The sequence below is a fragment of the Aulonocara stuartgranti genome, assembly GCF_965226115.1.
Source record: "Aulonocara stuartgranti genome assembly, chromosome: 19".
Classification (NCBI taxonomy): domain Eukaryota; kingdom Metazoa; phylum Chordata; class Actinopteri; order Cichliformes; family Cichlidae; genus Aulonocara; species Aulonocara stuartgranti.
In genome coordinates this window covers 11,057,182-11,071,748 of record NC_138955.1, presented here as the reverse complement: position 1 = coordinate 11,071,748, position 14,567 = coordinate 11,057,182, and the positions used below count along the sequence as shown (strand labels likewise).

Here is a 14,567-nt window from a genome sequence, read left to right as displayed (position 1 = left end):
TGTCTTTGCAACAGATATACTGGATACTGACCTCTGGCATTCAATGACCTCAATACTTTTTGTTGTGGTGCCAGCATTATTAAACAGTAAACTTTATTACTGTTATTCCTGCCTGAGGCTTTAAATGCATGCGTTTAAGTTTATCGACCTAAGTCTATGTGTTTTCTTGCTGTGCTTGCTGTGTGATGTATTTGTTATTAAATATTTGTTGGACAGTAAGAAAAATACTGAGCTGACGATTTCTTGGGTATGATCTTTGCTATAACCACCCACCATTCTTTTAAAGTAAAAAAGTAGCATAATAAGTTTTGCATCATTGCAGTTTGCTGCTTAGAAGAGACAGGGGGGATCAGTGTTGTTAGCAAGGTTCTCAGATTTAGTACTACAAATTAAATCCAGATGTGAACTTCTGGCTTGTGTAATACCAGACAATGTGCCACCATCAAATATTATTTTGGGCTTTCCAACTACGATTTAAAATATATCTCTATAATTAAAGCATTATATATATATATATATATATATATATATATATATATATATATATATATATATATATATATATATATATATATATATATATATATATATATATATATTCTTTTCCAAATTCTCACAGTTTTCATTGACTTTTCAAGAGCAAGTCTGTAGACGAGCTATTTCAATGTATTTGAAATGAACCAGGAGACCAACCTGTTGCTGCTGTTCTCCACGATGTACATTTCCCCGCGTTCACTGGGCCATTTGACACTCATACTACATCATACAGTACAACACATCTGCACCTAAGATGTTTGCATTCATATTGTGTCTATTTTTGAACATAGTGCTTCCTTTCTAAAGCACTAAATTATATTTTGCATGCACCAACCCTTCAATTCAAGAACTTAGAGATCCTCTATACTTTTTTCCTACCACTGTAATCATGAGTCACTTCAGTGGTCTGGCGCAAGTTAAACTTTAGTAGTTTCCAGCCTCGGACTTGGCCACACTGGTCGAGCCGAATCAGGCTTGGCTGAAACAGAGAGAGGGAGCAGTTCTCTCACTCCCTCAGTACAATGATGCCTTGTGTTACCATCAGCCGAACGACACTCTGGCAATGATGACGATTGCTCGCTCTCTTTTTCTGGCATCTACTGTATGTCTTGCTTTCTCTGCCGCTCTGACCATCCCAATCCCCCTATCCATGGTGTTAAGGATTAGATAATAGGCAGCTTTAGTGTGGGCAGAGAAAAAGAGGTGTCACAGACCTCTCTCATTGCTTCCCTCCCTCCCTTCTTCTCTCTATCTTTGTACCATCTGTGCCACGAGGAGCTTGGCACTGTTCAGTCTATAAATGCCAAGCTACATTTATGTTACCTTTGTTGCGCTGCTATATACGTACCATGGCGTGTGACTTGTAGTCTCTAATGCAAAAATGCCGTTTACATGCATTGTATATTTAAAAAAGTTTCAGTCAATCACTGTGTTTGCCACAGCACTTCATAAATGTCAGACTGGCTATCGCACAGGAATCTAGGATAGATGGTACATTTCACAAACTACCTATTTTTCCTCACACTTAATGGATAATCCGTGACAGCACCTCTGCTGAGGTTGACATGTTCAGTCCGCCTCCAGTGTTCCTTTCAATGATTTGACACTTTAAAACATGTATTGCAAGCGGATTTATTATAGAGGGAGAAAAGTAGGAGTACTGGATGCCAATGTAAGGTGGACAAATATGCTGAGGTCAACTGGTAGAAATGCATTTTTAAGTAGTGCTTCTGGATTCAAGAAGCAGCTCTGAAAATGATTTTTTTTATCAACACATATATGCAGACATCAGAGTCCGTTTTAGAGGTGATTAAGAAAAGTTTTTACAGTAAAATTGTAAATAAGCAGTGATGATCGTAGTCATAGAGTTTGTTATTGTGTCAAAAACATATAATCAGCGTGTGTCATATGTCATATCTTAGTCTGCCTGAGAAGGTGATTTCCCACAATCTCCAATCTGTTTGAGGGATAGATAATATACTGATGTTTTTATACTGATTACTTTATTTCTTTATCGTAATCTACAAAACAATAATCTGTTTTCTACCACAATGCAATGGCACAGACCATAAACGGGAAATCTGTCTAAACAAAAGGTTGAATAGCAACTTTTATTCATTTTTAATTCCATGTTGCTCAGAAATCTTTATAAATACAACAAAAATGTGCAAAAAATTATATCATGATGATATTAATCTTCTTTTATAATTTGGTAGACATTAGATGAACGTGTTTTTGCATGACATTTTTGTTTTTTGTGCAAAAAGACAGGATGCATCGATTGCACTGAGCGTAATTAGTGAATGTATCAGAGAGAAGTGGGGCGCTGTATTTTTGTCTTTTGATGTGTTTAGCAGTTTCTGGTATGAACAGTGTATGTGGCTGCCCTGAAAACACAGTGTAATGGCTTTATATTGTCTTTGCTTGACCTATAATGTAAACAAAAGTGCAGTTAAGAGTCACTAATGCAAGTACCGTTCGCTGTTGAAGATTTAAAGTTTAATGAGCTATTATTAAAGCATCTTTTTGCTTATTCAAAGCTGTTAGACACCTTAAAAGGTGATGACTTAGAGATACAATGGAGAAGTGAAAACACAAGATTTTAGAACTGGTGCATGAAATCTCCTTTGATGGTTTAAAAAATGTTTGTGTTGCATATCTAAGTCCCTTTTGCCAACAGGATGCCCTGAAGCAGCAGAATATTTTCCTTTTAGCATATTTGAACAGACGGCTCTGTTCAAAATATTTAGGTTTTGGTTTAAGCTTCATGCCGAGAACACAACCCATTTCCCAGAAGTAACCACTGCAGTGTGAGCTCCCACCCAAAACAGCACGTTGCTGTGTAAATTAGAATCATGTTTCCAGATGTGAGACACCTTAGAAAATAAGGTCTCGCTGCTTTCTGTTTCTTTTATAAGAACTTATGCACTGTATAGACCTCAAAACTGTAATCTGAAAAGGGCACTCAACACGATTTGCTCGAAAGTATCTTATTTGTAGTTATATGTAAAAGGCAAGTATCTATGTTGATTTGTCTTTCTGCAAAATATTAGGAGTGAGCCAAACTTTTAGCTGCAAAATATACAAAATATATACTTCTTGGCTGAACTTGATTTGGGACACCAGCAGCCACAGAACTGATATGGGATGCAGATATATATATTTTTTTTCTGGCTGCAGATACACGTCCGCTGTGACCTTGTCTTCTTTCCCATGTGTCTCTCGTGGGTCGTTGCACTGTTACAGGAACAGGGCTGCTAGAGGCTCTGGTGCAAAGACGCTCATAAATATCTCATTTTTGCTTGTTATAAAACCACAGAGAGAAGTAAGTCATAGGTTTGTATATTTGAGCAAACTTTATGGGACCAAATTAGGGATTGTAAATGCAACGTGTGCACACAGTAGAGAAAAATGAACCATTGTTGCTCTGTGAATGAATCAATAGTACAGTATTGATAATGGATTAAATAGTTAACTATTAGTACCACTTTCTCATAACACTCTTTCAGTTTGTAGCTTATCGATTTATTAATTTTAATAAATTATTAATCTAACTATTACGGTACTTATTGAACAGGAATCTTTTGCCGCTGGCCATTTAGCTTGGATTATCAGAACCATGCGTTGTCTTGGCTGCCTTTTAGCTAGAGTAGTAACCTCTCCAAGTCTCAGCTTGAAATTGGTCATTAGACGTGGCGGCGTTGGTAGTGTTGGATAGAGGCACTTATAAAAAGGCAAACTGTCATGCATGTAACACCTCTGCGGATCATTACGACTGACTCGAGTGTGGCATCATATCTCTAATAACAAGTGTATTTTCCCCCAAAAATGTCCAATTATTTATTTCACACAACTGGGAAGAATTTTGCTATATGTTGGTTCAGATGCTCTGCAGCCCTTTTCCAGAAGGTGAGAAAAATTCTTCATTGGAGAACTTTATCTGACGAACAAAGTATTACAGACCAAGCAAGCTGTAGCTGACAATCCCACATAGCAGACGGGTCTGGCCTGGATCTGATGTCAAGCCGGCACTGCTGTTCTGACTGGTGTCATGGTAAGTGGTATGTCATCCAGATATGGCCAGGTCTCGCAATGATGGCACTGTTTATGTGATGGCATGCCACATCTGGCCCGATTGTGGTTTGGTTTTTGTGGCCCAGGCTAATTGAAAACAAGTCTGGCCCGGATCTGGCATGAAGTTGGCACTTCTGACAGATCCAGGCCATACCAATTTTGCTATGTGGGATATACACGTATATCACAAAATCTTTAGTTAAAAATTACTTTAAATTTCACATCCCCAGTAATGGATTTAGCCCTTTTTAGAATGCAAGACAGCTGATTCCTGCATGGCAAGTAAAGCGATATGTATTTAATGACTTTGTGTCACATGGTGAGAGATCAAATTTCCCATGTGTCTCATTGAAAAGATTGATGAGCGGCAACTTTACTTGTAATTCCTCTTTTTTTTCTGACTCTCTGACACACTCCTACTAATTGACATTTAAGAGGGATGCTAGCACACGATGGGAGAGGCGGGTGCACTTCTGTTGATATTTATATATAAGCAGCTCTAGCTGCTCAAGCTATCACCATGACAACAGGACAGGAAGCAGGAAGTTGGCATTTTTTTATTACAATGGAGTAGAGAGATAACTCTCAGGTTGCATATTGTAGACACAGATAACACAGACTGTGCTTTTTACATCTCAGTCTACACACACACTTTTTGACATTCTTGTTAACCTCTCTGTGGGTCAAGGTTTTTGGGAGGTCATGGACATTCTCAGAGCAGGAAATACAGCTATAGGCAGCATAAAATATTTAATCATAAAAAAGTACTACTTTCTAACAGATATACAGTGCCGTGAAAAAGGTATTTGCCCCTTCCTGATTCATTTGTTTTGTACATTTCCCACACTTAAGGTTTTGTGATGAAACAAATTTTAATGTTAAACAAAGATAACCCAGTAAATGTAGTTTGTCTCTCAAATTGAATAGCTGGTTGTGCTATTCCTGGTAGCAAGAAGTACGGTCATAAATTTTTGTGACTGGCAATGACTCCTCCACCTCACAGTTGAGGAATTTTGGCCTCTCTTCTTGACAGAAATGCTTTAATTTATCCCCGCTGGTTTATGAGTGTGAATGTGCTGTGTAATCAGATTTAAGTCTGGTTTTTGACTAGGCCATTCCAAAACCTTTATTTTCTTTCTCCTTCCTGGTGTATTTAGGACTATTATTCTGCAGTATAACCCAAGTATGCTATAGCTTCGGGGCATGAACCGACGGCCGGACATTCTCCTTCAGGATTTTCTGATAGAGAGCAGAATTCGTGGTTAGTCAATTATGGCAATTCGTGACATACAAGATGAGTCATTGATGCACTCTTGGAATAATTTTGGTTGGCCAGCCTTTCCTGGGAAGGTTCATTATTGTTCATAGTTTTGTCCATTTGTTGGTGTTGATCTTTTAGCATACTACATTTGGTCAGACAAGTTGTATATAAGTAATTTCTTAATTCAACAGGACTGACAGTAACTATAGCTGGATGTGGTTAGTGAAACTGAACCTAGCTTTCCAAAAAATGTGGTTAATTCATGATTTAACACAGGGAGCAATTACTTTTTAACAAGGAATTTTATTGTGTTTATAATAATCGTGAAACAGTGGGCACAGTTTACACTATACACTTATCTATAGTCGATGCTTTGTAGATGTAAAACCATTCATGTCGGTGGGCTATTTCTCATTCCACACTGTTGCTTTGTGCAGAATGAAGCCATGCAAAGTGAGCTTTTTATAGCCAGTGCTGACTCAGTTAACATGCTTTGCGTAGTAATGTGAGTTCAAATGAATATTGGGGCTATGTGTGTCAAGATACTGGGTCTGTGATTCAGTGCTGTGTTTTTTGATTAGTCTGTATTCTTTGAGTTAGTGTTATTCATGGGTTTGGTTCTTCTTATTGTTCTCTGTGTGTGTTATATCCTTAGTTTCTAGTCTTTAGGTTTCTGTTACGAAGCCTTCCCGTGTTCCACGTTTAATGTCATCTATGTTTGTGCATCTCCTGTGTCTCTCCAGTCATTCGTATCTCCAGGCCTCAGTGTCAAGTCTGTGTCTTTGTGAATGTCTCTTGTTTCCTGTTTGACTTTGACAATCTTGCGTCCTATGTGTTTTCAGTTTTGCCTTCTCCCGGCCTCATATGGGATTACTCCCAGCTGTGCTCTCCTCCTGTGTCTCATTCCTTCATTATCTCTCTGTGTATTTAAGCCCTTTATCTTCCTCTTTTTGTTGCTGGATCGTCTGTGTGTCATTCACCGCAGTTCTCCATGTTCCACTTCTCCAAGCCCCAGGTTCTCAGGTCTTTAGTTTCTTTATACTTGTTTGTAGTTTTTTTTAGCTTAGTCATTCTCTCCTTTGCTTTTGTTTGTATTTTGCTTGGCTGTAATAAAGGCTCACTTTAAGTCCATCACTTTCTGCGTCAGCATTTGGGTCCACACTCTCTCTCCACTCCACACATCTGTCACAGCAGACGTGACAATGTGACAGTCAATGAAAATTTAAGTAGCTATAATAGTAACCAAACTGAACCAAATCAAGCCCAAATATCAAAGAAATTATTTTTAATAGGAATAGCTTTATTTTAAATAGGAAACTAATCAAAACTCATTCATTCACTTTTATGAATAAATGGAGCGAATAAAAGTTCACAAGGACAACAGAAGCCAAGCAGACAAACAGTCACTTGAGGCAGTTGGTGACTCTTTTGATGCTTCGAGCATGTTGGATCTTGTTCTCTAGAGTGGGAATGTTTACTGTCATCTCTTTATCTCTTAGCGTACGTGCTAGTGGCATTTTAAGTAGTTTTTGCTCTGGAAGAATTTGGTGCTAGTCAGAAGAAAGTCAGAAGATCATTTCCTCTTTCAAACTTGACCACATAGTTGTCAGTCTAATGCTAAACTGCAGTTAATTGTGGGAGATTAAAAAGACTCATACACAGTTTCTATCTTTTCTTTTTTTTAATGAAATGCAGGAAGTGGTTTCATTTTTTCTCACATGCTCTAAAGAACCAGTTGACGTTATTCTGTTTCTCTGGGCGTGTGTGTTTTGAGTGTTGTTACCAACACTGCTGAATCATGAAAAGCCATAGGCAAAACAGATTCTGTCCTATTTTCTTCTGTTTGAACTTTTATTTTTATTGTTTTTCAGTCATTGTTGTTTAACTGCTGTCTCTCGAAACTTTGTTTCTGTAAAACCAAATCAGGTTTTCTGTCTGGATGTTTTTCAGATTAATGATGACTTTTTACCTGCCCTTAATGAAAAAAATCAAAATGTCAACACATTTTCTTGTCTTTTTTATGGCAGGGGCATCTGTTGTCTGAAACTAACAGGCCTTCTTACAAAGCTCTTGAGCAAACTGTATCACATTCTAGTGAAGATCATTTTTTAAAAAGAACCAAATACTTTTGTTTCTATCTAGAAATATAAAGGAAGATATTTTATACCTTAAGAGCAAATATTGGATTTACAGTGAAGCAAAGTGTAGCAAAAGTGAGAAATAATGTTTGTGACGGGTTTAGCAGGTTTTGGTGTCTCAATAATTGTTTGGTACACAAAACTGTGTCAGAACTCTCTGTGTTGAGGTAAAGTTGAAAGTAAAAGAGAGACCTGAGCACAATATCTACATAATTATTAGTCTAAACTAATTATTAGTCTTTAATACTATTCTATACTATATTTTTATAGTCTACCAAAACCTACCTGTTTTTGAACTGCACTGCCTTTGACTTCAGCAGATTCTGAGCTTTTGTATATTTATCACAAAAAACATCAATTTCCACAAATTTTTACATAAAAATCTGGTTTGCCTGCTTTTGATAATTCAGTGTATTTTGTTTTGCTTTATTTCAGAAACATTTTATTAGAAAATATTTGTTTGTAGCCCATTCAGTGAATTAAATATTTTTTTTCTGTGCAGAGTAGTGTGCAAGTGTATCATATATGACCAATATATGATAAGTGACCAATAATTTAGAAATATGAGCATATTTTCTGATTTTGATAGAATGAAAGGCATCAGCTGATTTTTTTTTTTCATTTGATGATTGTGTCTGATTCAAAGTTGATTTCTACTCACAAGGTCTCTGAAGTCACAAACCACAACATGACTACACATGTTTTATTTCGCATGAATCTTTTAAAGGAGTAGTTTAGGGAGTGGAAGGGTGTTTTTTTTGTTTTTTTCTACATTAACTTATTGGTCCCATTGAACTAATTCAGGCAGAACTTTACAAGTGATTTCCTTAATAGGACCTGGCGTCCACATATGTGGACATCACATTTTGGGTTATTTAGATCAAAATACAAAATTTTGCTCTACAAGGGCCTGATATCCACTTATATCACTATACTGCTACTGTTCTATCAAATTTTTAAACGAATATCCTCATATGTGGCTCTTATTTTTCTTAAAAACAAAAATAAGGTAAAAAAAAAAGTCTGGTAATTCTTTGTTTTAACATTCATCGGGCCCCAATATGCCCAAATATCAAAGAGAAATTAAATGCATGCTGTGGAAGAGTTCTGGTCTTAGGAGGTTAAAGAAAAAAACAATAGTAGTTTAAGTGCTATACCCCGTCCTGAAAAAAAACAAACATTCAAAATACACAATCTTATTACTGTATTGCTGAAAAATTAGGTCATTTGTTGTGCACATGTTTCATTAAAATATAAAAACTAAATTTTTTTATAGTCTCCAGGAGTAGTGACCAGCAGGTGACCAGCAGGTTGTATAATAAACAGATGGAGAAACATCGCAAATGTTGACTCTTCCAAAAAGGTCATTAGAGGTGACTAAATAGTGCTGTGAGTAGGACTGCATATACAGTAAAAGTATAGATATGGTATTGTGCAGAAGTCTGCCTCTCATTTCTTTGTGTTTCTTTATATTTATATATTTTTAATTGTATCGTTTGGCACTTTATATAGAATAGAAGAGTATTTCTGCAGCAAAAATGTGATTCCCAAAGAGATATAAGCCATGTCAGTCATATAACACTGCATGTGTGATGTGTTCTTAAAATATCTAGGAAACTGGACGGGTGGAGGACAAATGAAGTGACAGACAATAAAAAAATTCTCTAGCAGATTAAGAGTATGTGAAAATCATGTCTTTAAGAAAAAGGAACCTCTGACCCCTCAGTTGTTCACTGAAAGCTCATTGGAAAGGGTTAGGTATGAAGGGCTTAGAAGAGGCTGGTGTATGCCAAATAACACAAGAACTGCACTGAAAATTAGTGGACACAGGTCTTATAGAGTGAGTCTAAATAATGATTTATTATCATTATTTTATTTAGAGGAGTTCAGGAGAGAAGTGAACAGTAAATGTCTACCTGCGGTGCTCAAAAGCTGCTAAGACACTAAGATACATTGGTGTTCGCTTGGACATGATTTACGCTTCTTCTAAAGCTTAGCTGTTGGTAAATAAGAATACATTTATTTACCTTTCTGTTGATTTTCAGCACAAGCTGAAATACACATTTACATTATATGTGTCTGTTTTGGGGTTTGTATTCCTTGCAGTTCTTATCTGATTCACATGATAAAAAGGAAAGTCACAGTAAGGTCACTGGAAGATTAAATGTCACAAGACTGTCCTGCTCTGTGGGAGTACATATACTCTCAGGAAATGGTCATACATCTGATCTCTCTTCTAGGTGTGCCCTGCTCCAGGGTCTGACTGCTAAGCATGAGGAGTAAGGCTCAGACTGCTACCAGTAACCTCAACCTGGTGAACTCTGTAGATTCTGACAGCAGAGCGGCTCAAGACATACACGACGGTATTAAGATGGCAGATCTGGTGGAAAGCCTGGATACCCGAGAGCTGGACATAGGGGAGGGAGAAGATGTGGATTATGATGGAAACAACATAGGTAAGTTTATGGAAATGAGGAAATATATGTGCTTACCTACTGTAATTACTTATTATGTACCTGTTGCTCTCAAAATTTACAGTATTACAATAATTTCTTGTAAAGAAATCTCAAAAGCAAGAAGAAAATATTGACATAACCTACTAATTGTGGGCTCAGATAGTCTGATGGACACTCAGCAAATGTGGGGTAGGTGGTGTTAGATGAGAATGTAGCTAGGCAGCATAGAATGGTAGTCTGTAGGATGACTCTGGAAATCAAGTAGAGGAAGCGAATGAAGTGCTAGCTAAAGTGTTGAGGGAAACTCAAAAGAAGGTGTTTGTTGTATCCTCAGAAAACCAGGAGACTTGGTGGTGGAATGAGGAAGTACAGGAAAAAGTTCAAAGTATGCTAAGAAAAAGTGGGTCAGGGAGATAAAGAACGTAGACACAGATACTGGCAGTACAACAGAGAGAGAGAGAGGTGGCAGAGGCTGGTTGATATTACTTGTATTTGAAGTACTAAGAAAAATAAGGAAGCACAAATGTTTGTATCGATTGGCTGTGTCAAAGAGATTGGAAAGGATGTGCAGCAGGTTAGGATGATTAAGGTCACTAATGAGTGAAGAGTGTGTTGAGAAGAGGTATGGAGGTATGGAAAGGTATAGGAGAGAGGGCACTGGACTTTTTAGCCAGATTGTTTACCACAGAGTGAGAGGATGCCTGAAGAACAGAGAAGAAGTGTACTGATACAGATTTTCAAAAACAAGGGTGCCGTGCTGAGCTGTGGCAACTACAGAGGGATAAAGTTGATGAAGCTAGGTTAAGAATAGAGGATTATGGGTTCATGCAAAGAGACCACTACATATGCAATATTTATTTTATATGGAGAGTTGATGGAGAGGTACAGAGAAGGGTCAAAGGAGTTGCTCTGTGTCTTTGTGGATCCACAGAAAATATATGATAGGGTGCCAAGAGAAGAACTGTGGCAAATAGCAGATACTGTAGGAGTCGGGAGAGGAAGAGAAGTATTTGAGGGTGATGCAGGATCTGTATGGGGACACCGAGGTCAGATGTGCGGTATGAGTGATAGATGGTGGAGGTGCGATTACACAAGGAGACAGTTCTGAGACATTTCTTCCTACATTATTCATAATTTCCTTAATAAATTATTCAGATTCTGATTCTTTGCAGGGGGGGTGAAAAGGTTGACAGCCAGGTCAGGCAGGTGATGTTTGCAGACAATAATGTGATCTGTAGCAAGCAGGTGGAAGAGAGCCTGGAGAGGTGGAAGTATGCTCTGGAGAGAAGAGAAATAAAGTCAGTCAAGCAAAACGTGTGTGAACGAGAAGGAGACAGGTGTAACAGTGACATGAAGGAAGAAAGTCAGAGCGGCAGGGTTGAGATGTGGAGTAGAAGGATAGTGGCTATAATGGATGATGGATGTTGAATATGGAGCTGCTGAAGTGAACAATCATGGTTGTAGTGAAGGAGGATATGGAGCTGACTGGTATGACAGAAGAAGCTGTGATAACCCTTAAGTGAGCTGAAGAGGAGGAAGACCTAGCAAAGTAGCAGAGTTCAAAAGCAAGTGGTCAAGTCAGTTACCTCACTATTAAATGTTATTAGTCTTAACTTGTCAGAATATGAGCTTAAATATACACATGCAAAAAAAAAGTCTGTAACGATCCTGTTCTCAAGACCTCTACTAATTTAATGACCGTCAAACTAATTCAAAGTGGGATCACAGTGTATTAACATAATTCAATTAGTCAAAAAAGCAACTTACTACATGGAGGCTCCAAACCACTATCTAACGGTGCCAGCACATGAGGGTGGATGGTTGCACTTTTGAAGTCTTGCAAACTTTACCAGAAAATATACGGTAACATTTGCCCTAACACTGCAAACTCGCGAACTACAACGGTCTTGAACAAAGGCTGAGTTTTCACTGATGCATCCTACTCGCTCCTACAGCCTGAGCAACTCCTACATGTACAAGCAGAAAGATCACACTAAACACCCGCCTCGTCTCTGTCCCAGGGGACTGTCGTATCCCATTTTCAGCAGTGTATGCCACAGTGGGCTTTAAAGAAGCCAATGCAAAAGTGTACCTCCCCACTGTACCCATTACTGCCCGAATCCTGGAGGTGGAGAGGTTCACCACTGCACAGGACCGCTTCAATGCGTCACACCAAAGGAGTGTCAACAAGGTACTGCACACACCTCTCTATAAACTATATGCTCCTGATTGTTGCGCTTGCTGTTTACTTATGCCACAGATTTTTCCATTTTCTATTGTATCGATTGTTTTTCTTTTTTATTAAATGTTGAACATTTTTAATGTTATTGATGACATTACCATGATTACAGGTGTTAAGCATGTGCATGTTTCTGTAGTCTCTGCCAGCAGTTTTTAAGATTGAGCTGAAACATGGGGAATTTACCTGGGTGGTTAAGAGGAAGGAGAAGCATTTCATGGAGCTGCACAGAGAGCTGAGGACGTACAAAACCTTCATGAGGATACCACTGCCATCACGCAGGTTGGCATGCAATCTATACAGTAAAAGATAAATTTGCAGTCTCACATGGACCTAAGTGCTTGTTTTACCTTAAGCTTTTTGTCCTTAAATGGGAGATATATGTCCATGATGTGACAAAAGTATACTTACCCAAATGCATAGACACAATTGTCATACTAGTATATTTAATAGATCAAGAGAGTATTGTATTTACTTTATGTAGATGATATAATCAGCACTTTTCTTCTCATAAGCACAGATGTAAAAACAACAAATTTATTGCCAGCAGGGAGATGTTTTTTTTTTTTTTTAGCTTGAATGCTAAGTGTTGACATACTGTCCTTCAGTGCAACTGAAATTTATGAACTTTTCACATTCACGTTTTTGGTGCAGTCTATTATAATCATAGATTCTTTTTTGAAGTAAACAATAGGCTTAAAATTCAGTGAACACTTTTACTCCCTTTGGCATTCTCTGAAGTCTGACACACCTGTGAAATATACAGATTTTTTATTTCTGATCCGCCACTTAAACAGTGTTTTTAAAGCTCTGGACCTTTGTTCTTTCTTCTATCTTATACTTTAAGGACCAAGGATATTCTGTCTTTAAAGTATTACATTTCCCACATTCTGTTTTTCAGCCACACAGTGAGGAGAAAGACGGTGAGGAAGAGTGAAGTGAGAGAGATGCCCTCCCTGCCAAGGGGAGGAGGAGAGGAGCTAGTGCGAGATGAGCAGGTCTCCAGCAGGAAGGTATGTTGGAGCGCTGTCTTTGTCCTCTTTGGCCTTGTTTTCAGGGCCATGAAATTGATTCTTGTGATATTTCAACTTTATTGCAGGGAGCTCTCCTGGCACTCACTTGTTGCCATGGCACTTAACTCCTTGCCAGCAAATCTATCCTCTGAACTACTGTTTCACATTGTTTTGCACATCTCGGTGTTTATATGCATGGGCTTTGTCAGTGTCCAAATATAGTGTTTGTGTTCCCACAGAGACAGCTAGAAGACTATTTGAACAAGCTGCTGAGGATGGCCATGTACCGAAAATATCACCATACTGTGAGTAAATACAAAACACTCCAAAGGGTCACACTTAAACATAATGTTATACCACTTGTGTTTATGCCTCATTTCTATTAGCCACTATAGATAATGTACAATAAAAGCAAATAATTATTAGTCTTTTTCTACATGTTTTAATTCAGTACCTTTATTGTGGAATTTGGCAAAGCCTCAAGTTATTCTGTTTTGCTTTTTTCTTATATAGTGAAGGGAAATTGTCTTTATGCTGTGCCTCTTCTTAAATAACTCCTTCATACTTAGGCAGAAAACTTGCTGTTATGCATTTAAAGTTATTATGAGAGATGACAACACACAATTTAAGATGAGTCATATTAACTCTACGTATGTGGACTAACACTTTCTAGTTCCCATGATGATATATTACACAATGAGTGGTGTGTCTGTCTATACAAGAATCATTATGTGAAGTCTCTTGTTTGTGCTTGCCCTCTTTACACAGATGGAGTTCATTGACGTCAGCCAGATGAGTTTCATTCATGACTTAGGGCCCAAAGGACTGTGAGCATTTTCTTAGTGCCTATATCTCTGGGGATCAGGGTCAAATATCCCATGTCAAAGTTGTTCTTTCCTTAGGTGTATTTATTTTAAACTTGCAATCTTCTTTTACACTCTTCTTAAGCCCCATGATACAGTTTTTGGAAAATATTCACCAGTTATTCTCCCTCCTCCAGGGAAGGGATGATTTATAAACGCTCAGGCGGACATCGTATCCCTGGAATGAACTGCTGTGGTCAGAGCCAGGCCTGCTATCGCTGGTCCAAACGGTGTGTGAATGTTGCAATTTTTCTCCAGCTATCTCTGTCTGTCCAATTTATTTCTCTCTGTGCATCTTCTAGTCAATCCCACTGCTTTAGCTGCCGTGTTAACTAGTTGTTTTTTTTCTTGTAATTAAGCTGTCTAAGCCAGCAGTTTAAATATACTGTGCAGTTTATTTTGGAAGGCGAGAAACATGGTGACATGTAGGAGTTGCTCAGGCTGTTGATCAACTCCTGAATGTCTTATGGTAAACACAAGAAGGAGG

At 38.0% G+C, this 14,567-nt stretch overlaps 1 protein-coding gene across 2 annotated transcripts in view; it reads left to right on the top strand.

Moving 5' to 3' along the window:
• Nucleotides 1-14,567, top strand: part of pld1a (phospholipase D1a) — a 33,335-nt gene that overhangs the window by 2,974 nt on the left and 15,794 nt on the right. For both annotated transcript variants that reach the window (XM_082515146.1, XM_082515145.1), the window contains exons 2-8: nt 9,750-9,965; nt 11,987-12,156; nt 12,344-12,486; nt 13,106-13,217; nt 13,457-13,522; nt 13,986-14,044; nt 14,218-14,310. In XM_082515146.1, coding sequence (XP_082371272.1) covers nt 9,782-9,965; nt 11,987-12,156; nt 12,344-12,486; nt 13,106-13,217; nt 13,457-13,522; nt 13,986-14,044; nt 14,218-14,310 — 827 coding nt within the window. In that variant the 5' untranslated portion in view covers nt 9,750-9,781. The remainder of the gene's footprint in view (nt 1-9,749; nt 9,966-11,986; nt 12,157-12,343; nt 12,487-13,105; nt 13,218-13,456; nt 13,523-13,985; nt 14,045-14,217; nt 14,311-14,567) is intronic.